General features: G+C 34.2%; 2 protein-coding genes across 4 annotated transcripts in view; one reads left to right on the top strand and one right to left on the bottom strand.

Annotated features, from left to right (window-relative positions):
* Positions 1-10,161, bottom strand: part of LOC132174792 (arabinosyltransferase XEG113-like) — a 13,475-nt gene extending 3,314 nt beyond the window's left edge. For 2 of the 3 annotated variants that reach the window (XM_059586469.1, XM_059586471.1), the window contains exons 1-9: positions 9,714-10,161; positions 8,580-8,876; positions 8,236-8,441; positions 7,511-7,616; positions 6,474-6,730; positions 6,130-6,265; positions 2,508-2,602; positions 2,354-2,407; positions 198-311 (exon numbers count right to left, since the gene is read on the bottom strand). In XM_059586469.1, coding sequence (XP_059442452.1) covers positions 198-311; positions 2,354-2,407; positions 2,508-2,602; positions 6,130-6,265; positions 6,474-6,730; positions 7,511-7,616; positions 8,236-8,441; positions 8,580-8,876; positions 9,714-9,894 — 1,446 coding nt within the window. In that variant the 5' untranslated portion in view covers positions 9,895-10,161. The remainder of the gene's footprint in view (positions 1-197; positions 312-2,353; positions 2,408-2,507; positions 2,603-6,129; positions 6,266-6,473; positions 6,731-7,510; positions 7,617-8,235; positions 8,442-8,579; positions 8,877-9,713) is intronic. The other variant, XM_059586470.1, reaches the window with a different exon arrangement.
* Positions 10,162-12,473: 2,312 nt separating this feature from the next.
* LOC132174211 (receptor-like serine/threonine-protein kinase NCRK) lies at positions 12,474-13,987 on the top strand. The gene is made up of 2 exons (XM_059585903.1): positions 12,474-12,921; positions 13,326-13,987. The coding sequence occupies exons 1-2, from the start codon at positions 12,474-12,476 to the stop codon at positions 13,985-13,987; spliced, it is 1,110 nt and encodes a 369-aa protein (XP_059441886.1).
* The last annotated feature ends 9,197 nt before the right edge of the window (positions 13,988-23,184 follow it).

Below are 23,184 nucleotides of genomic sequence, written 5' to 3'. Positions count from 1 at the left end.
AATTAAATACCATTCAGTGATTATTTTTACAAAGAGAAACTCTTATCGAAAAAGCCATTACTTCCATCGGTTTTTAATTCACGGCGTGCATGCAAAATCTAGTTGATTTTACAACAATCCTTCAGTATCAAACAATGCCAACAGAATCTTCCAATAGATCACAACTGCAATTACAAGCTACAAGATAACAAAAGTACCTCAAATACATGGTCCAAAGGGCAAAGAAAAGGTTGTCTAGTCACAGACCCTTGCAAAACTCCAGGGTGTGCAAACCACAGCCTATCCAACCTGCACCATAGTGGAGGCATGACCTAAAAGTCACACAATAAATGCACAAAAAAAGAGATCAAAATATAAACTTCAAAATTACCAGAAAATGCAAGTTTTAATCTTAACAAATTAGATATTTATGTTCTATAAACTCAACCAAATAGACACATCTCCTTAGTTTTAATGAACCACAGAGAAGTCAGCCAGGTGATCCACAGAGCTGGCTGACCACCCACATTTCAGATTCCTTTGTCATTTTTGGTTTCAGTTCCACAGTTAAAAAGTAAACCAAATTCAGTGTAAGTGATCCTAACATCTACTTTGAAACTTGTAAAGTCAATCAACTCAACAATTTTGTGTCAGCCACATGATTTTGCCAAGCATGGACACTTTAATATCTATATGTGTGTGTGTAGGATCACATGCATATAAGAATTTTTTTTTGGATAAGTACATACACAACAGACATGTACACAAGTATGTTATATATACACACTCCCTCTGTCTCACTTTACATTTCTTGGAAGATAAAGATGTAGTGATCTTTCTAAAATTTCATTTGCTTTATATTAAAGGTAGCACCAACGTTTGATAAGACTCTTGTTTGCATTTTAATAAAAGGTAGGGGTAATTTAGAAAATTGTCAAGGTAGGGGTAATATAGAAAATTGTCATACTCTCTATGTCAATTTCCTGTGACATGCACACAAATGAATCTTTTTCCACCATTAACCTTTATATAGGGTCACATTGCTACAGTAAATCATAGGGAAACGTATTCTCATCACTGCCTGAGCCCGCATTATTATTGGGCTCCTCTCATCCTTATAATACTTCAAGTTATCTCAATTATTGGCAACATATTTCACTAGTGTTCCAGTGAATTGCTTTCCAAATCAAGCAATCCTAAACAATCTCAATGCTCCATAATAAGGACATGAAAACTATCTTCTGTTGAACCAAGATTGATCAAACAAGCTAACTTATGGAAGTTTAGCTAGTGTTCCTCTTTGGACGCTTGAGTGTTCATAAAACTCGTCTTCAACATGCTTTTCATCAGTTTGCTACGTTGTTCTAAAAGGATAACACAAGTGATGCAACATAGAAATGAAACATTGCAACCTAGAATGTGGATCCAGTAACTTGTTAAATACAATTTGGATTCTGTATCATCAGAAAGGATAGTATTGTAATAAAGATGAAAAGTATTTCTATCATTTTTACTTATCAAAAAAAAAAAAAATTTCTATCATTTATTGTATTTTCCCTAATATATAACATAAAATAGTGAGAGGGATACAGATATCTAAAACTCTTTTTTGCGCAAACCCTAATTTTGACACAATATCATGGTAGTGATCTAGAGCTCGAACCTTGACTTCAAACTTTACCCTGATTTCAATTAAATGTTTCATGCGTTGTCTAGTCCTAAATGTGCGGGGAAGTATTAAAATATTAATAATAAGCGATTAAATTCATCATTTCCTATAAGTTTAAGCTTTTAGGACACATAGTAATTTAATATGTATCATACTATCAATTTTTTCTTTTTATGAATACATCAAACTATCAATTTAATTGCATCTTACAATAAGATGGTGAAAAAATTAATAAGTTATTCTATTAGCATAATATAAACTTGAAGAAAATCAACAAAGCTTTGAGCAAAAGGTATAATTTCCACATTTTTTAAATGTAACCATTGTATTGTTCCTATGAGAAGCATTTATAGTATGACTGAGAATCAAAGTTATAATTAATAATGTGATGATGATAGAAAAAAAAAAAATATTGTAATTAAAATAAGATAAATATATACCACACTGAATTTTGAATCCAGGATTCGTCCAAGTTCAAATTTTCCCTATTAGCATAAGTAACAGCATGGCATTTATTGTGCCTTCTTCTTTGCAAATGTGACGTGATATCGCAAATAAGTAAAAAATATGAATACATAATGATACAATAAGGTAATCGTTATAAAGGACATAAGACTTCTGAGTACACTGATGCATGAAATCTATCATAGTAAAAACTACCACAAAACATAGAAACATACTTCTCAAAGGTTTAGTTGGTCTCACCAGTGTACGATTCAACAATAAAGCAACAGCAAGTGCAGTCCTTATTTGCTTCATCTGAAAGAATCATTTATAAAGTAATTCATGAGACGCAATATAGAAATATCCAAACAAATGAAAGATGTTGGTTGGATTAGGTTAATACATATATACATACTTGGTAATTAACAAGAGAAAAGTGTGATTCAACATTATGTTCCCCATCTAGTAACAAGTTCTTTGGAAGAGATGGCTTAAACGATAAGAAACCTCCTGCATGATTTCCACAAAGAAGTTAAGCTGCAGCAACAATGTGATATTCACCCAAGATAAATGATGCATGCATCACTTCATTAACTATAAGTTGATGCTACAGAGCAAGTGTCCATATATTCAGGTGTGCCTTTCCAGTCATCAATTTGGTGCAAACTTTGTTGCTGACAAGGCAATATATTATCTAACAGAAACGAGCTCTTTTTGGTTTAAGATAAGAGAAATAATAGGAAGTGAAAATATGCTTTCTTAAGAAAATTGCCAAGACAATCCTGTATGGTTGTAACACCCCGATCATATATTAGAAAGATAAGTAACTCACATAGAATGGGTAATTTATAATGATACTTATGAGTGCTAAGTCTTATATTCCTTACTTACTAAATGAACCTAAGTTTTATAAGTGATTCTAGGGAAGCTCCAAATTTACTAGTATTTTTGGGGTGATAGTGTAGATATGGCTAATACTTTATCTGGGTCATTACTAATGGTATTAGATTCATCTGGTAACACCATGTGGTACTGGAGTACTGCACAACGTGCCTTTGACGAGGTCGTCAAGGGTTTAGGGGGAGGAGTGGGTGAGATTGTAACACACTAGTCACATTAGGAAGATGAATATCCCATATTGAGTGAGTGGTTTATAAAGACATTTATAAGTGCAAAATTCTCTATTGCTTACTTACTAGGTGAAACTAAGTTTTATAAGTAATTCTATGAAAGCTAAAAATTGACTAGTTATTTTGAGGTGATAGCGCAGATGTGGTTAACACCAAAATATACAGGTATGGCCATAAGTAAGGACACAAGGTTGATCAAAGTTCATATAAATATCATAATATACAAACAGAGCTTCTAGATACTTGGGAGTACATACATTTAAAAAAAAAAAAAGACACTTGGGAGTACACTTCTGTGACTCTAGGAGAACAACTCAGGTTTCGGAGTTCAGGAAATTTAGAAGTCAGTGAGGAGGTGGACTTGTCACCCATTTTGTCCTTAAGCAACTTAAGTAAACTGACAAAGACATTGGTTAACTTCATAAAGAAACGAAAGTTCTCATCAATACTAATTCTGGTCCAGAGATGCCTAGCAAAATCCAAACCAATTATGAGATTTACAGATGAATATTATCCTTGGTTAACAAGTGTGCCTCATGTAAAGAGCAAATGAAAAGCAGTTGATAATATCTACATCTGTGCAAGTGTATCACAGAGAGAGAGAGAGAGAGAGAGAGAGATGCCTAGCAAAATCCAAACCAATTATGAGATTTACAGAAGAATATTTTCCTTGGCTAACAAGTGTCCTCAGGTAAAGAGCAAATGAAAAGCAATTGATCCTATCTACAAGAAACTCTTTTATAATATTTATCATAAGAAAATTCAAAAAATTCTTTATACCATTGACCTTTGCTGTCATTTAGTATTATCTGTTGCATATTTCTCAAGGAAAAAGTCAACAAAGTGATTGCTACAACAATCAACTTAAGAATCATTTTCAGTATTATGTGGATCATCACTCTATAGAATTCCAAATTAGACCATATATTTTTGGTTATGATTAATGCAATTGAGCAGGTTTCCATTCCTCAACTCTGCCTTGGGAGAAAAAGATGGCCTCCCCAAACTCATGACAGACCCAGGGTCAAATTATTATTTAGATGCTCAAAATACAATAACTAATCATACCAGATACATGCGTACAATCTCATTGAACAGCATATGGTTAATTACATTTTTGTGCATTTGCCATAGGTGATCATGCCAGATTGGAGAAAGGGACCTTTATAGCGAAGAGATGGCCTCCTAATACAGTAGCTATACAATTGGAGTGGGGAACCCACATGGAGTGTTAAGCGAATTGGACCACTTCCACGTTATTTCTATACTCTCTTTTTCTTTTCCTTGATTAACTATTTCCTCGTAATTGACAGTCTCCTGTATAAAAAATACACCCCACCCCTAGGAGATTGAATCATATGTTACCAAATCAGAAAGATTAAGGAGAGAGCACAGTGTAAAGTGCTCCCTTATTTTGGTGCTTTAAATCTCAATGTAGCTCACTTACATTGGTGTTACACATAAAAACCTTAATACAAAATATATTGTTATAACCTGCCCTCAAATGATGGAATTAAGATGCGTTAACAGAATGATCAATGGTGAGACGAAAAAACCTTACAATGTTCCAAATCCAACATGAATCAGCCCTGGAAATCCAATCCATGCTTCCTGCCTAAGATAAGGGTGTACGAAAACTGTTCCAGTGGGGGCAAGAAAAGGACAGGCTACTCATTAACTGATTCCATTTTGATACTAGTCAAGTCATCAGGATTATTAATGGAAATGCCATAATAAACCAAGGATGCCTAAACCTCCTCTACTACATCCTAATGGAGGACCACTCTACTGCAAAGAATAACTACTAATGCTAATTGTTGTTATGATAGCTGTTGCTGTGAGGCAATGTAAATTTTTAGAGGTATAACACGTTAATGTTTAGCTCAATAAAGTGTCAGACTCAAAGGCTATACAAATTGGATTTGGCCTAGGTACTGTAAATTATAGGAGATTTTCTGTGGTTTTTTCAATGGTCCAGATTTAATTCCACTCTCTTTTTCTCATGAAAAACTTGGAATTAAATCTGGTCCATTGAAAAAACTACAGAACATCTCCTGTAGTTTTTTTTTTTTATAGTACCTAAGTCAAACCCATACAAATTAATGTATAAGAAATAGGAATACTTGTAGATGTTAAGGATGCAATGTAAGAATATTAATTAAACGAATAAATTACCATTTCCTATTAGCTTGAACTTTTGGGATAACTGGTGATTTAATATAATATTAGAGAGGTCTTGAGTTTAAACCCTCACTCTGTAGTTTAACCTCCATTTCAATTAAATATTTCACAAGTGTGACCTCATTTGTTGAGGGGGAGTTTCTAAGGTGGAGTGTTATAATATTAATTAAACAATATAATTCACCATTTCTTATCAATTTAAACTTTTAAGATAACTGGTAATTTAACAACAAATATCAATCGAGATAAAATGTGGCAATAAAAATCAAGGATAATCTGCACAGATGAAGGGCATCCTTTTTATTCTTTGGTGTTTCCTGGTTAGGTCCTAGATGCAGATACAATGGATACAATATTGTTCACCATTTCTTATCAATTTAAACTTTTAAGATAACTGGTAATTTAACAACAAATATCAATCGAGATAGAATGTGGCAATAAAAATCAAGGAAAATCAGCACAGATGAAGGGCATCCTTTTTTTTCTTTGGTGTTTCTTGGTTAGGTCCTAGATGCAAATACAATGGATAAAAGACAATAAGCAGTGCAGATTTAAAAAATAAATAAAATAAAATAAAAATAAAAATAAATATCAGACTCTAAAAATAAAGTAGAACAAACTGCAACACATTTAGAGACTCAAGTCTATAGAGCAAGGAAATATGAGAATAAGCATATGCGTCCGAAGACAAATTGATGACTCATGCAACATGTGACCCAGAATCACCTGGGGAATCATAGTATTCTGGTGGATCATAGAAAACCATGGCTTCACGCAGCCGGTGGCGTTTTCCTTCAGTACCTGCATACTGAAATGTGGTATGCACTGCATATGGCTCTAATCTGAATTGCTGGTACGTGGCCTGCCATTGTAGGATTAGGTCTTAGGACATGCTTAATATACAATTTATTCCTCTATATTAAATGGGTCAACCATGATTCTTCCAAGCTTAAGATGGCAATAATTGCCTAAGAGAAATTTAGGAAAGGAAATAAAGATCTAGCATTTATGTACAGAAAAAACAAATGGAGACTACGTTCATCCTACAAAGAGTGATTGTAAGATCCTACCTGGACAAAATAAGTATGTCCACTACAAAATATACTTGCTGGCAAGATTCCCAGCTTGAGATTTCCATCAAAAGCATATACAAGTCCACTGTCCTCATCCACAGATGGTCCTAACTGCCTACGTACAAGATCGTTAAACCCATTCTGATCCCATATTTTGTCATCAGCTAAAAGCATATCTTTCCATTCCTTTGCCAACTTTTTTGCAGAATCTGTTGGCCGCCAGTGGAATATTCCAATATTGTAGGCTCCAGTAACTGTTGAAGATGAAGAAAAAATGTCATGAGTATAGAATTTATTAAAGCATGGAGTTGTAAAAGTGAAAGGTTAAAAACATCCAAGTTAGTAATCTAACTAGGTAATGATTTGACCAGGAGCATATGAAATGAAAGGGTGACTGGGACTTGTTCAACTTACTAAAACAAATGAAAAACACCAAAAAAAAAAAAAAAAAAAAAAAAGCGCGAGAGAGAGCAACTGCAAATTCTACTATCTAAACTTCAAAGAATAGGCAAGGGTGCAAGTAGGCCATCCTAAGAGGTTCCCATAACAATTTGAACTTCAAAACTTTTCCTCACATTACTTATTATACTGTACCTTGTCTTTGTACACTTATGGGAAGCACCATTGAGAAGAAACTTGCAAAAATGTAACAGACTATAATGGAAAAAACACACTCCACTAGTTTCATACTTTTATCCATCACTAAAATTAATGCTCTTTCCCAGCCATCCTAGCATGGTGTTGAAGACATCTATGGTGACCAACTAGGTTTTTAGTTAAATTTTAATACTTCAAAAGAAGTGAGGCACTTTCCAAGTGTCCAAAAAGATGTCATTCGATGAAGAAAACATGTTCATGTCAGCAGATGATGTGTGAAAAAGTGTTTGACATGCCCATTATCAACAGAGAACTCCTACATATGACAGGTACATACAGCTCATGCTTGCATAGAGGTAAATGGGGTAATTATGAACCCTAGAGTAGAAACAGCAAAAATATATATGAACAGACTCTTGATTTAACACAAACTTCACCTTGTTGCCAAATGTCTAGCCTGTCATCAACAACTGTCGGTATAACTTGATCACTAGAAGTTAAGACATCTGCTCCAGGATAACGAGCAAGGTATGGAAGTGGGTTCTGTTTCAAGAAAATAGCACATAATGCAAAACAAATTTGACCAGTAGTAATCTTCTGGAAGAACTAGTTGACCAAATATAATAAAAGTATGGATGATAACCCCTTAAAGATACTGCTTATAACAGATAAATACGGATATTGAAGTGTGCTTGTTGAGATATAGTTGATTGCAAAAGAAAAAAGAAAAAAAAAATGCGCTAAGGAAGACAACCTGAGAAGAAGTAAAAGACAGAAAGGGAAAATATAAAGGGTATCATAATGAAAAAATAAATAAAAAATAAAGACAAAAAATAAAGATTGAAATCATAGCTCAACAGGTTCACCAGGTAAGTGAACTAATTATAGCCGTGTTGCCATAAATTCAAGCTCATCTAGTTAGAACAAAAACATAATAAATGCTTTTGCTGCTCAGCACTTCTAATCAACAAATCTATAACCCAGGCAAGTAAAAGAATATAATATATTTAATGAATACAAGCTAAAGAGCATATTAGTTCCATTTCCTATTGAAAATCAAGTTCTAGCAATGATTCCCCCTTCACAACAGACCCTAGCCTCTCCACTATGGAGTGAAAAACTCATAGTTGAATTCAACCTTTTAGCCAAAAAAAAAAAGTACCTTCAACCAAACCATGTCTGTATCACACATCAACAGCTCATAACCATAAGGGAGGACGGAGTCTATCAGAATTACTTTTTCTCTCCCCATCTTATGAAATGTTGGAGAGCCCCAACCAACATCTATTGTGCTCATATGGCTGCCCATATCAAAAACAGGAACACCTTTCCAATACAAAGCCTCCAACAATTTGGTATCCATTGCACCTGAAACAACGATTTCAAGCTCCTGTAACAGGTGTACACTCTAGTACAAATACAAGATACTACCAACAATAAGTTACTTGGAGGAGGTAAGTGCAAACAGAAAAAAAGCTACAAAGTTCAAATTAAGATGTAGCTTACCAACAAGAAGGTTGGAGAGCCCCAAATCTGTCAAGTGTTTAACCCAAGTCAGGATAAAATCCATGAATGCATAATTACCAAAGGTCACTATGATGACATTATCTTTCACCCTTTGCTGGACTAATTCTTTGGACAGCTGAAAAGCCTTCAATGGTGGCATTTTTTGGGTTCGTGGGGGAACTTCCCAGATGGGTGGCATCAACGCGCTTTGAGGCGCTGGTGCAGGCACACCAACTTTACCCACAGTTGCTGGTGGAGAAAAATTGAGTGCTTGCTCTCTTGGATGAGAATCTACCTCTGGAGAAAGAACATATGCATCGAGTTAAGTGAATTGTAAACACAGACAGAAAGACGAGAGAGGAAAAGCAAGGAGAGAGCTTGATGAACCATGTCAGAAATAAGAAAGAGAACCTCTGAAAATAGGAAATCTAGTGACAAGTATTAATAATGTATTCATGCATATGAGCTTTCCTAATGTTTCTTGGGAATGCATCCAATACTGCATTGTTAATAGAAGGCAAATAGATCCAAACTGGACAAAAAGTAAAACCCAAAACTTCTCCAAGTTCCTCTTGAAACCAACAATGAAGGCAACAATTCTCTAAGAAGTCCAACATTAGCTCAACTCCAAAACAAGTTCCATGTTAAGAAATCAATCCTGAGATCTCAGCTTTTATGAACACCCATAAAAAAATAAAAAATTAAAAAAAATTATAGGGGAACGAAAAAAAAAAAAAGGTTCAAAATTTATTATTTTAGTTCCTCCTTGGAAATTTGAGACATTAGCTAAAACAGAGTCCAATTCAATGCCAACAAGAAGCGCATTGAAGCTCTAAAAAGAATCCATTGCCCAACAGTTAAAATACAAAATTGAATGGGTTTCCCTAAGCACATCTGCAAAATCCTCAACGTACGGTACAACTGAATCACCGAAACCCATCTAAGCAAAAGAAGATGGGAATATCCTAAAAATGCAAAATATTAAACACAAAATTCGTATTTGGCAGCCCTCAGATTCAAATGGGTGTGCGTAACACTGAACATATTGATAGCAGAAAGCAGGAAGAAGCATAAACGCATTAAGACAATGCAATAATAAAGTGAAAACAGCAACTTGGGAAAGACAAAACATACTGGCAATAGAAGGGAAAGGAGAGGAGAGCCAGGAGGTGTTGGAGTCAGCTGCAGACTTGGCGGAGGACATAGCGGAGAGGACATAGAAAGACGAGAAGACTACACCAATGATAACAGTGGCGTAGATCGCCAAGAAGACAGGCTTCGTATTCGCCACTTCCTGACACCCATTCCCACCCATTCTCTTGTGATTTTGATCAATGACGAGTCAATCAATCAATCATTCAAAATACCCACCACTTTCATGTTCTTCAACTCCTCTTTTCCACGTTCGGCATCTTCAGATCAGTTTAGTTTAGTTTAGCAATATCTCTTGCCAGCCACCCCAAAGTCAACTCCCGTGTTTGTAATTGCCCAATCTCGCTCGCTAGACTCTTATTCATTAGCTCAGCCTCCCCCCATTGCTACAATATAGGAGACAATTATCACTAGACTCTATTTCATTAGCACCCCCTCATTCTCTGTACGACTAAATTATACGGGCATTTTTAAAATATTGTGATTTGAAAATGTAAAGAGATTTGCGTTTTCAAACATGAGTTTTTAAAAACATTTGATCTTAAAAGCTAAATTAAAATTTTACTAAGGACATGTTTGAGATTGTGTTTAAAAGGTTTAAAAGTGCTTTTAACACTCAAAAGTCCATTTGAAGAAAAAAGTACTCGTTTGTTAAAAAAATTAAAAGTGCTTTTAAGGGTCTAGAAAGCCTAAAAATTGTCAAAAAGTACTTTTGGCAAAAGCTTAAAAATGAAGTTTTTGCCTAAAAACTCTCTTTGACTTAAAAACTTTATTTCTCAAACACAATCTCAAACATGCTCTAAGAGTCTGTTTATGATTGTGTTTGAGAAATAGAACTTTTAACTCAAAAAACACTTTTTGACAAAAGCTTTACTTTTAAGTTTTTGCCAAAAGTGTGTTTTAACAATTTTTAGGCTTTTTGAAACCTTAAAAGCACTTTTAATTTTTTTTTACCAAACGAGTACTTTTTTTTTTTTTTTTTTAAATGGACTTTTTGAGTGTTAAAAGCACTTTTAAGCCCCTTAAATGCAATCTTAAGCAAACCCTAAATACTTAACTGCACTTTTAAAAATCACATTTTTAAATCGCACATTTCAAAATTATTATGTTTAAATCGTAAACCCAAACGTATCCTTGTACCAAAATATTATGAGTCGCTTAGAAAAAACAAAAAATAATAATAATAAATAAAATTATGAGTCAAATTGAAGTCTACAATAGTATTGGAGTCTAGTAATTTTTAATCTAATTAAATCAATTGAGGAATAATATTGATAATTGATGTAGATTGAAGTGTTTGGGATTTCATGAAGAAGACAGGAATGGATCGTAGTGTGAAAATACCCCAGAAGATGGTGATACAATCCTAGATTCGCACTACAGAAAAAGTAGTTTCTAGAACTACGATCGATCGCACGTTGATTGTGATCGAGCGCCCTGGAGTAGCGATCGAGCACACAATGCTTGCGCTTGAGCGTCCAACACCTGGAAATATGAAGTTCGTCTCCGATACTGTGACCGATACTCCTTTGTAACTGCGAACGATTGCTACTCGAGCGCACCTAGCCCTTGGAAGTGCGATCGGGCGCAAACATACCTGCGATCGAGTGCACTCGGGGCGCTATGTTACTTTTCCGCGTTTATTTAGCTTTAAAACCGACTTTCTTTCCTTGTTTTGCTAGGATTAGGGTTTTGAAAGTCCCTAGTCCGTGTTTTAGTAGTATTAGGAGTATTGGAGGCTATAATATATGCTTATAGCCTCTAGCAAACTCAATTTATGAATTTTATTTGATTTTCTTAGAGTTGAGTTTATTCATTACTTTTCCTTAAATTCATATATGGCATGTATTGATTTGAGAATGTTTATTTGATTCTTGTAATAGTCTTACAATCTTATAAATATTTATCCCTTCTACTTGCTATTTTCTTGTTCATTACTATCCATTGCTGCATCAATAATTCTGTCATTGTTAAATAATGAATTTACTTGGAACTCGGAAGCACTAAGATGAAAGCATGTTCATTTGTTTTTTTTTTTTTTTTTTTTTAACTCCTAATTAAAATTGCTTAATCTGTAAGTGAATACAACACGAGACTCCCCTCTCCTTATCTTGCTCACAAAAGGGAATATATATATATATATATATACACACAATATGAGATTCATGACCTTTTCAAATGAAATTAACGAACAGTCTAACTACTAAGTTGAATTATGTGAAATTTCTCAAATCCATGGACAGGAGGAGAAAAAGGTTCTTAAATGATTAGGAAGATGATTAGGTTTGACTCACTTGACATGCAGTGACTTGGTCAATCAATATATATAACTTGCATAATTGCGGTTAATTAATTTAACTTTTGCTTAATGCTGATCAGCATATATATGCTTACATTTGGAACCTTGCATATATGCCCTTTAGAAATAACACATTTGAGTTCTTGGAAAAACATATGTAAATACCACGTACACAATATTAAACTTTCTTTTTGGTATAAAAATATTATCATGGATGTTTCACAAGAAATGGACAAAGACGAACGACAGAGTAAAGACCCTTAAATTATATATTCCCATGCATGAGAAAATGAAGCTTTTTCATGCTAACTTCCAAATCCATGAATCTTCAAAGCATTTCTACGCACCAACTTAATTTTCTTCCTTCCTTGATCCTTCAAACCACTTCCATTAATCTCTCCCTCACAAGAGAGCACGTAGTTAGGAAACAGCTAGCTGGCACCATGTGGCTCCTTGGTTTCTCTACAAACAACCGAAGAAACCTATGGATAATTGGTGCAATTCTGCTGGTGATCCTTCTGACCGTGATCTTAAAGAAGTGGGTCGTCTACCTTGAGTTCCAAGCAACCAAATGTTCCAAAAGAGAAGGCGATGGGAAACAACACCGAGGAAGTTCAATTTCAAAGAGCAGTTTGTGTGGGCCTGGTGTTATAAGAACGTATGCTCTTGAAGAGCTGAGGACGGCGACGAGGGAGTTCAAGATTCAGATAGGCGTCGGAGGCACATCTTTGGTGTATCTTGCGGAGCTTGGCGACGGAAGATTTGGTGCAGTGAAGCGGGCGATGGAGGAGAGAGGTGGGAGCAAGAAGATGTTCTTGGATGAAATTTCTGTTCTGCTTAGGATCTCTCATCCCAATTTGGTGGGCTTATTGGGCTTTTGCTTGGAGAAAGGTAAGCCCGAAGAAACCTCAGCCTTTTTTCTTTTTTCATTCAATTTTGGGCCCGGCCCATTACTCTTGAACAAAGAATAGATGTTCTTACCTGTACATAGGCCTTGGGTGGCTCATGCTTCATCAATACTGACTGGGCCCACAATTTAATGGGCTTCGATTTCTAATTGGGCCTTCATCCATGTCTTAATGGTTATTGGCCTGCAGATGTTCTTTGCATAAATGAATTCATCTCTAGGAGTTAATCATATAGCATATATGCTTCATGCTTAATTAACAACACACTTATTTTAATTGTTTAATGGCTTGCGTGCTAAGTAATATGTGTATTCTCACGTCAATTTGTAGTAAAAGTTGAAGAACTCTTTATAGCACTCTTATTATCGAATTTCAATATGGTAACAGGAGAACAACTTCTACTACTAGAATACGTTCCAAACAAGAGCCTTTTTGAAAAAATGCACACATACTATGGCCAATTGTCAGGGATATTGACATGGTCGAACCGCTTGAGCATTGCCCTAGACATAGCTCGGGCCCTTGATTACCTCCACACTCAAGCCGACCCGCCCATAATTCATAGAGATGTCAAATCCTCCAACATTCTCTTAATCGACAATAACCACGCCAAGCTTGCCGACTTTGGGCTTTGCAAGTTGGGCCATGACACAAGCCACGGGTCACGAACGCCGACTACCGTGAAAGGCTCGTTGGGCTATGTCGACACTTACTACCTAAACACGGGTCTGGTATCGCCAAAGAGTGATGTGTATAGTTTTGGGGTCCTCTTGCTTGAGCTAATAACGGGCCTAAAATCCATACAAGGCTCAGAGACTCTTGCAGGATGGACCGAGGAGTGCCGCAAGAAGGATGACATTGAAGTCTTGGTTACTTTGTTGGACCCAAAACTCAATGGTAATGCAAATTTAGTGCAGCTTCGGGTGTTGATCAATGTAGCCAACTCAGCATTACTTCATAATTCTGAAGGGAGGCCGGACATGAGCAACATTGTACATACGATTTCAAGTTGTATGGAGCCTCAATTTCTGCTCGATTTGCCTGTATAAATGTGTAAATATACTGCCATTTTCGTTGTTATATATACTCAGCTCCCTGTACATTATTATTTCTTACTGTAACATCAAAATATATTGATTCGTTCAAAACATGGTAAATAAATCCTTTTCTTTTTCTTTTTTTTTTCTTTCTTAGTAATTAGCACCTTTTGTTCTCTTTATCGTGAAAATATGATTTTGATCATTGAATTATGAGCAAGATTTCAGTTCATCCATTAACTGCCGAATGTTTCAATTTGATTCTTCAAATTTTTAGGAGAAACTGTTAAATCACTATTTTTCTTAAACTTGAATCGATAAGAAGAGGCCGTCAGTTTAATTATTTAATTAACATTTTATCAAAAACTACATTTTACTCCTTCAAACTATTACTCAATTTACAATGTCTCTCAAAACTATCAATATTATCATTTCCCACCTTGCCAACATTATGCAAGCCATAATTACTTATATGACATATTTTCTATTAAGTTAGGTCGACCATTAATTGTCATTCAATTTAATATAGGCTAATACTATACGTACTAAGTCCAATTAACATGTACTTAGGTCAAAGTTTGTGACAGACAATGCATACAAACTGTTTTTAATTAATTGCCTAAACATGCATAAGAAACCCTTAATTAGACATCGAATTATCAAAATTAAGCATATATGTATATATTATTGTGTCCACAAATGCCAAGTCAACTTACGTCCTCATGGGGAGATGGATCCAATACAATTGCACTTGATCCTAGGAATACGTACATTCCTAAATTTCCAAAATTATTGTACATATATATAATATACTCATTATTCTTTCGAGACCCCTTCCTTGTGCCCTATGATTAATTGGTTAGCATAGATGTAATTCATAAGCAAACAATACGTACGGGGATGAGCAATCGATAAGAATATAGGGATGCTTTTAGTCTCAACTTATATATATATATATATAAAAAGAAAAAGTTAGACCTACCGCTTTTTAATAAGTATTTTCTTTTAATAGCTTTTTGACACATATTAGCATGTGATTAGAGGGAACTAATATAATGATCTTGAGAAAGTATTAGTTACATTTGCACAATCACCCTAAAAGAATTAGTTAGTTAATTTGGAGTTTTTCTAAAATTAATTATAAAATCTAGTTAATTTTATATAATAATAACTAAGTAACATGAGACTTAACACACTTGAGTGTCTTTATAAATTACACACTTTATGTAGATTACTTATCTTGTTAATATAAGACCAGAGTGTTACATTTAACAAATTTTTTAGTGACTGACTTGAGTCCAGTCACATGCCAATACATGTCGACAGGTTGTAAAACAGTTGTCTGTGTATTATTATCCTGGCCTCTTTCTTTGTTGTTTAGCTTCAGTTCTCTACTCTACTTAGTCAAACCTGACCCACGTGTCCACTTCACTCAAGAGTCAACCATGGCTCCCAATTATATCCTTTATTCCTTAGTTAATTATTGAAAAAAAAAATACATATTATTAAAATGAATATGTAATTATTTTACTTGTATTTTTGTTTGGCAAAGCATGATCGATTAGGAAATTACTTCTTATCAGTAGAGACTGTCAAGAACTAATTAAACCCAACTGGCATTGTCTGGTTTTGACTTTTTTCATGGTAATTGATAATGTATATATATATGTGCCTTAGATCTTGGATGCTTCATTGAATTAATGCTGCTGGAAGAGTAGGATCCACGTAGATTAATGCTTGTGTTAATTGAAATCATCCATAGTTTAAAGTTTACTCTGCATATGTACATATATACTAATTAGTACGTGCATGTGTACTTCAAATCAAAGGGAAGCACGTGTCTAGAGTTGCATGGAATATTAGCACACCAATTATATTTATAAAGTGAGATTAATTAAGACAGATGGGCCACATTAATTAGTCATGCACACCTTGTTTTGGGTATGCATTATTATGTCAGTCATCTATTTGTCTTCTTAAAGTAATACTACTTAATTATGTGTATGTGCTATCAAACTCTCTCATGACTCATGAGAACAGCTGCCACGCCTCTTATCTGTAAAGTCAGAGAATGACTTATATATATATAAAATCAGTTTAATTTTATTTTATAATTCACACACACACACATATAAAGACATTTCATGCAGGGAGCACTCCAGGGAATGACTTGTATATTTATATATAAAGACATTTCATGCAGGGAGCACTCCAGGGATTGAGAACAATACATCATGAAAAGGTGAGTGGTTTCCACCCCAGAAAGATGCAAAACTACAAAGAAATAGTATCCTCGTGGGGTAGGTGAGGATCCAATTCCATCCCATATTGTCTCGTTCAAGAACAATAATTATAATAAACAAAGCTATATATAAAGAGGAGATCGAGGATATATAGTGTACCCTCAACAATATGTTAATGGCAGCCTGGCAGGTACGCATTATTTACCAAAGACGGATGGGGAGCTAGCTACAACAATTATATATTATGAACGAGCTCACGTAGAACTTAGTTGTCCAAATAAATTTTGATTTATTCAGTCAACTATTTTGACAACTTAATTTCACATAAATTCTCTTACGATAATTATTCAAATTACAAATAATTGCCGTAAATCAAATAAAAACAGCAATTTCGAATAAGAGCACTGATAATGGTTTATGTAAATTTTTAAGGTTAAATAACTTATTCTCCCTTGTGGTTTAACTTCTTTATTTTTTGTCTCTTAGGATTTACTTTTTATCACAGGAGGTACCTCTGGTTTGTCTAAAGACGGAGGTACCACCTTGGTCTTTAGGCAAACCAAAAATACTTCCGCCTAAATTCCATCCAAAATTTGACAGAGCGCCATGTCAACACTAATCACAAAGTGACAAGTGTTCACATGATTATTTTTTTAAAAAAAATGATTTTTTTTTTAAATTAAAAAATTATATTTAATTAATTATAAAAATAAAAAAAATAAAAAGATAGAAAAATTTTTGTAGGGTGACCTGGCCATATGGGGTTGGGGATGGTTTCAGCCATCCCTATTTGAGCCATTGGGGGTGGCCGAATCACCCCATGAGCAGTGGGGGTGGCCATTTGGGGGTGGTTCAGCCACCCACATATGGTGAGATGGGGTGGCTGGGAGCCACCCCATGGTCTGGCCACCCTCTAAATTAGCCACCCCAAAAATTTTTCTTCTTATTTTTTTTTTAATTTTTATAATTAATTAAATATAATTTTTAAAAAAAAATTATTTTTTTTAAAATAATCATATGGACACATGTCACTTTGTGATTGGTGCTGATGTGTCGCTCTGTCAAATTTTTTATGAAATTTAGATGTGGGTACTATCTTCATCTTTAGGCAAACTAAATGTATCTCCTGTGATAAAAAGTAAATCCTAAGGAGCAAAAAATAAAAAAGTTAAGGTACAAGGAGAATAAGGTATTTAACCCAAATTTTTATGCAAGATGAATACCTAAAACTCACTTTATCTAGTTTAGTTAATGGATTTTTAAATGCCTCCTACATCCAATTAGCTATATTTTTATGTATATCATTTAAATTTTATTTTTTTTTATAAGGATTGTATTTTTCCTAAAGATCTTATTTTTCAACTTTTGGGAGAAAAGAGATGTGGAGAGATAAATATTGAAATAGTATGAGAAAATATTGGGAAAAAAGAGATGTGGAAGAGAAATAGTAAGAAAAAATGTTGGGAAAAAAGAAAACAGTTGAGATAAACAATAAAAAAATAAAATGATTCCCAAGAACATTGCCGCTAAATGTAGCATATTTTTTTTGTTAATCCAATAAAATATTTATTTTGCATTTTTTTTACCTAATCCAATGTGAAAGATTTTTTATAAATCTAATTAGTTATTTTAAATAAAAATACCATTTAACTCTTCCATTATGAGTGCCATAAGGGAGGCTATGATACCTTATTGCACATGTATGGATGACCCGATTAAGGCCTCTAAAAGTTGAAACTTATCTGATATATCAACCAGCTCAAACAAAGTTGCAAGAAACAGGGACGACTGACCCCATGTTTTGCTTTTTTAATCTCAAGTGGTTTTCAACAAACCCTGGTTTTGTTTAAGGCCCATAGTTTAGGGTTCTTTGACAAACGTGCTATTACATACATAGTGCGTTCGTGAGAAATCTTATTGCCCCTACGAAGTACGAACAGTCATTAATTGCCCTTTTTCTAGGGCCATCTTACTGCATATTTCATATACAGTGGTTGTATATTGTCCATCAAATATTTCCGCATGCAGATCAGTTCGAAGGAAAACCCATGTTTATCTACGAATTTGTTGTCTTTTTTTTTTTTGAATAAAAGACAAAAACAGTTTTTCAAAAAAAAAAAAAAAAAAACACCCTTAAAACTCCACAAACATTTTCATACAAGATGACGTACGTGGGAGATTTCTTATCAGTACATGTGTTACATCAAATTAATTTTAACCTTAATATTTACATAATACTATGTCATTAATTCTTTTATGTGTTTATTACGATCGAAATCTCATTAATTGTATGTGACCAACAAGAAAACGAAGTCAAAACCCAATTGTCCAGTACTCGAAAATAGCATCTGTAGTGATCAATAGAGATCTAGTAGCTAGCACATCCAACGGTTCTTGTTCCAGTCAAACTACTTGATTCCTTACTTTGCATCTAGTCAATATATATTCCTGTACACTTTATTAATTTGATTTTGATACTGTTCCTTTTGTTGGCTCGAATTGACGTGATTATAATCTTTTCGTAGCTAAAGATTGAAATCTGATCTCCTAATTAGTGTTTGTTGCTGATATTTTCTTGGCCTGCTGACGGCTGACAGGCGTGTGAGTTGTGCAAAATGATAGAGATTTTGTCTGTGGTTTTACCTGGTCGTGCCTATTATAGATATCTGATTTTGAAAGACAAAAAGGGCATGCTGCTGATGTCATTTTCTACCGGAAGATGGGACCTTTTGTTTTGTCTGTGGTGAATTGACGGTCCTTGTTGAGAACTGAGTGAGGAGAATCTTGTTTCTTATCATAATCTTAAACTTTATATCGTACGAACGTATATTAGCATCAAAGCCTACAGGTACAAAATCCGGCAACTTTTTGAACATCATCAAGCTGAATGTCCACTTAAAAGTCACATTAATTAATTAGTACAAGTGGGAGCTAGATCTCTCATTTTTCTCTCTAAAAAAAACCGAGTGATAGCTGGATCCAAGTACTCTTGAAAGGAAAAGATGCGACAACCCAATTCAAATCATTAACAATGACTTGCCTAGTCCAACTTTTGTTTATTTAAACCTATAAAATGACATGTTGCTTGCTGTGTAACTGTCCTATATTTTTAAGTTATTAAGAACTTTACTAATTAGTTTAGTGCTAGCTACTAAGAAAAAACAAAAATAAGAATCAAAAGTACCCATATCCACTAGATATATACTATAAGGCACTTATCAAGCAATACCCAACCATCAACCTTCACATAATTAAAAATCTTCAAAATGAAACTAAAGAAGACATTTATAATTAGTTGCATTAGATTTGATTAATCTTGCTTAGAGATGTTGTTGTAATAGAATCTATAGTTTTTGTCCCAAAGCGAAATAGAATCTACAGTTTTTGTCCCAAAGCGAACCACCAACCATCTCACAAATGAAAAGTAAATTTAAAATAACACATATATGTACACATGAGCATATTATATTCACAACTTTCCTACTTATAAGGTTGATGTACAATAAGCAATTGACAAGTACTAATTCAATGGTGGAACTAATTAAATAAATTCTTCAATTTCGTTTTGTCCGATACTAAAATAAGTCGGCCGTCCTTCATTTGTATCATCTAAAACCATAAAGTGTTTATTATAAATAATTTTACAAAGGACCAACTTGGTTTTGAATGTCAGCTAACTCAACATTTACCAACGAATTAATTATCAAGACCGGATAATAGAATGTTATATTTAGGGTTGTAGTTGAAGCGAACCGAGTTGAGTATTACACGTTCAAATTCGGCTCAACTACATTAAATTTGGGCTAACGGGTGATAACTTTTATACCTAAGTTTGTAACACCTCACTCCAAATGACATATAATATTGTCAACTTTTGGCTCTCCAAAATCAGATTTTCTAGGAGGTCATCTATCATGGTACTACTTTCGTATAAGCTCTTTTAATCACGAAGTTTTGATGTGATCATGACCATCACGACTTTACTAATTTTTTAAAGAGATGTGCTATATATACATCATTTTTTTTTTTTTTTCATTCATTCTCCCATTTTTTAAAATTGTCATTCAATCTATGGGGTCCATGTGTGAGACCCACGTAGCCATTTGATAACTACAGCCATTTTTAAAAAAGAAGCATTTTCCTTTTTTTAAATAATTAAAGCCATTTGATAATAGTCGTCTGACAACTCCAACGCATCAACCTGCGCTCCCCGTTTAAAATCGAAAATGGAACAATATTGGAATAATGCATAGGACTTGGACTAACGCAATGATCATTGTCTTTAGTTTTTTCTTCTGATCAGCCGATGCTATCACCGTCCAATCTCCAAGAGCATCATGGGATGTCAGCTTCCTAGTCCCAAGGCAAGGATTATTGGAAATAAATAAAAAAAATCACTTGCCCAAAATCAACGAATTGAAGAAAAAGAAAAAAAGGTGAAAGATGATAGATGAAAGAAAGCAACTTAACGCTTAGCCAAATGCGCGTGCATGGTGGCAACTGGTCCCAAGGGTGGCAGGATATACATACAGAGCTTCTCTTCATTATTCATCTATAAACATATATATATTATCTCTTTCTCTCAAGTTGTGATTTTCAAGAATATGCTCATCCATATTCCACTTTATTATGATGCATGCATTATATATATATGATCAATATATATATATATATATATAAAGATCCTAGATTGTAATATTTTTTAAAAATCTTATTTATATATGTTTTCTCTTTAAGAAAAAAGATCTTAAGATATATATAGAGGGTGGATTTAGCTAATTAGTTGCTGTAAAAAAACATAAACAAAAAACTTTTTGTAATTTTTTCAACTCCCCAAATTATTTCACTCACTTTCTTTTATCTTTGAAAAATTTACAACACGTACGTAAGCCAAATTCAATCCAATGAAGGTAGCCTAGCTATGATCTATTTATTATTTATATTGTAATAATGATATTTTTTTTCATGCAATACAGAGGCATTTGAAACAATTCTTACTTAATTATACTATCCATTTTATTTTATTTTTAATCCAAATAAATGGCAATCGAAGTTTATATACCAATAATTCCATGTGCACGTGTTTATTTATGGTTCGAAGGTAGAGATTATTAAAAAAAAAGAAAAAAGAAATTAAATGATGGATGGTGATGATCATCATAATTCATAAATGCAATGGAATGGGATGCGCAACTGTACGTACATGCACTTTCAAGTCCTGTACGTGTAGAAAAAAGAATGGTTTTGTCGCTACAAATAATTGGCCGGCCACTTCAACTTGGGTTGGTGGACGATGGTATATACACGTACAGATGTCTTGATGTTGTTTCTTCGATCTACACATTTCTTGTTTGTTTGTTTACGGGGGTCCACCTTTTTTGTACGATTTCAGGAGACCGCGGGGTGGATGGAGGTATTTGCAAGTCTATGGGCGGGCGGCTAGTTGCTTCTATGGATACGTGGGATGCTTGACTAATTAATGTTCCAGTTTCAAACTACATAATTAACATTATTTTCTTTTTTATACTTACCGTATAATATGATTCTCTTTGGTCCATTTTAGATCGGTGAATATTCAGTTTATAGGTAGAATTTCTTCTTAAAAATTATAGACCTACAAATGAAACACTTGTCTCGCTAACAAAAAATAATAATAAAATATTATTTTATATTAAAAAAAAATAAAAAACAAAATAATAAAAAAATAATGGGTGGCTCTAATGACCAACCAGGGGTGACTGGACCACCTCATGGCCCTTGGGCCACCTCATATGCCCAAACTAAAAAATAAATAAATAAATTGTTTGGCCTTGGGGGGTGGCCGAACCACCCCCAAGGGCCATGGGTGGCTGAAGCAACCCCTAGGCCTAATGGGCCACTCCCAAGGGCCAAACAATTTTTTTTTGGGCCTTCGGGGGTGGCCAATCATCCTTTAATTTTTTATAATTTTATTTTTTAATTATTTTTTAAAAATATATAATATTTTATTATTATTTTTATTAATAGGACATACATTCTTTTTATGGCCTAGAGATATCCTGACAATTAAGAGGATGATCTTTCCTTATTGTGTGATTTCTATCGGTATAGCCGATTTAAGATAGGAACAGAGGGTGGAAATCACGAGCAGAATTTTGGAGTTGGTAAAAAACAAGCTAAAAGCTGCATACGTATAATAGAAACGTATAATAGAAACGTATTCATGCGATAGAAGCAAATAATAATAGTCGCTGGCCTCCGTACCTCTCCGAGGACGCGTGTAATTTTTTTTTTTTTTTTTTTTAATGACATATTTACATATCGATCATATACGCATGCAATAATAATACATCACCATGCCCAACTCTTTTTACCATGTGTCGCTGTCCTGTTTGTGGACCTACCAAATACACGTGCTATAATTAGGTGAGCTAGCATTGTTTCATAAATGCATAAAGCTACAGCACTTTGAATTTGTGTTGGATTCTTCCTCCTCCCCTCATTTTCCAGGACACGTAGTGTATTGTGTATTGATAAGGCGATATGCATCTTCCTAGCTCCACAGTTTTCACAACCTTATCTTATCTATTTACTCCAACTCCAATCGTGGAAAGACCACTTACACGGTCGCATACATGCAATTAAAGTCAGGCTTGTCACGGTCAAGAAAGATGAAGTTTTGTCTTCCTCAAACTCCTCATCTACCGGTCTAAACAACAAGCTCTAAGATGCGTTCACGATTTGCGAGTTGGATTTGTATCATCAACTCTAATTCAATCATCCATTTAATCTAATTGGAAATTGTGGATGATGGGATTAGAATCGTGGATCATCCAATTATAATTTGTGTCAAAAGATATGTACAAGACTATATATAAGTTAATGATAACCTTATGGACCCTACTCATTTAATTAAACGGTTCATATTAAAAAATAAAAAAGCTTTTTTGACATTATCCTTTGCCACCTTGACATTATTGTGCACGA

The sequence above is a fragment of the Corylus avellana genome, chromosome ca3 (assembly GCF_901000735.1).
Source record: "Corylus avellana chromosome ca3, CavTom2PMs-1.0".
Lineage (NCBI taxonomy): Eukaryota > Viridiplantae > Streptophyta > Magnoliopsida > Fagales > Betulaceae > Corylus > Corylus avellana.
Note: the sequence above shows the minus strand (reverse complement) of the source record. Positions and strands in the feature narration are given on the sequence as shown.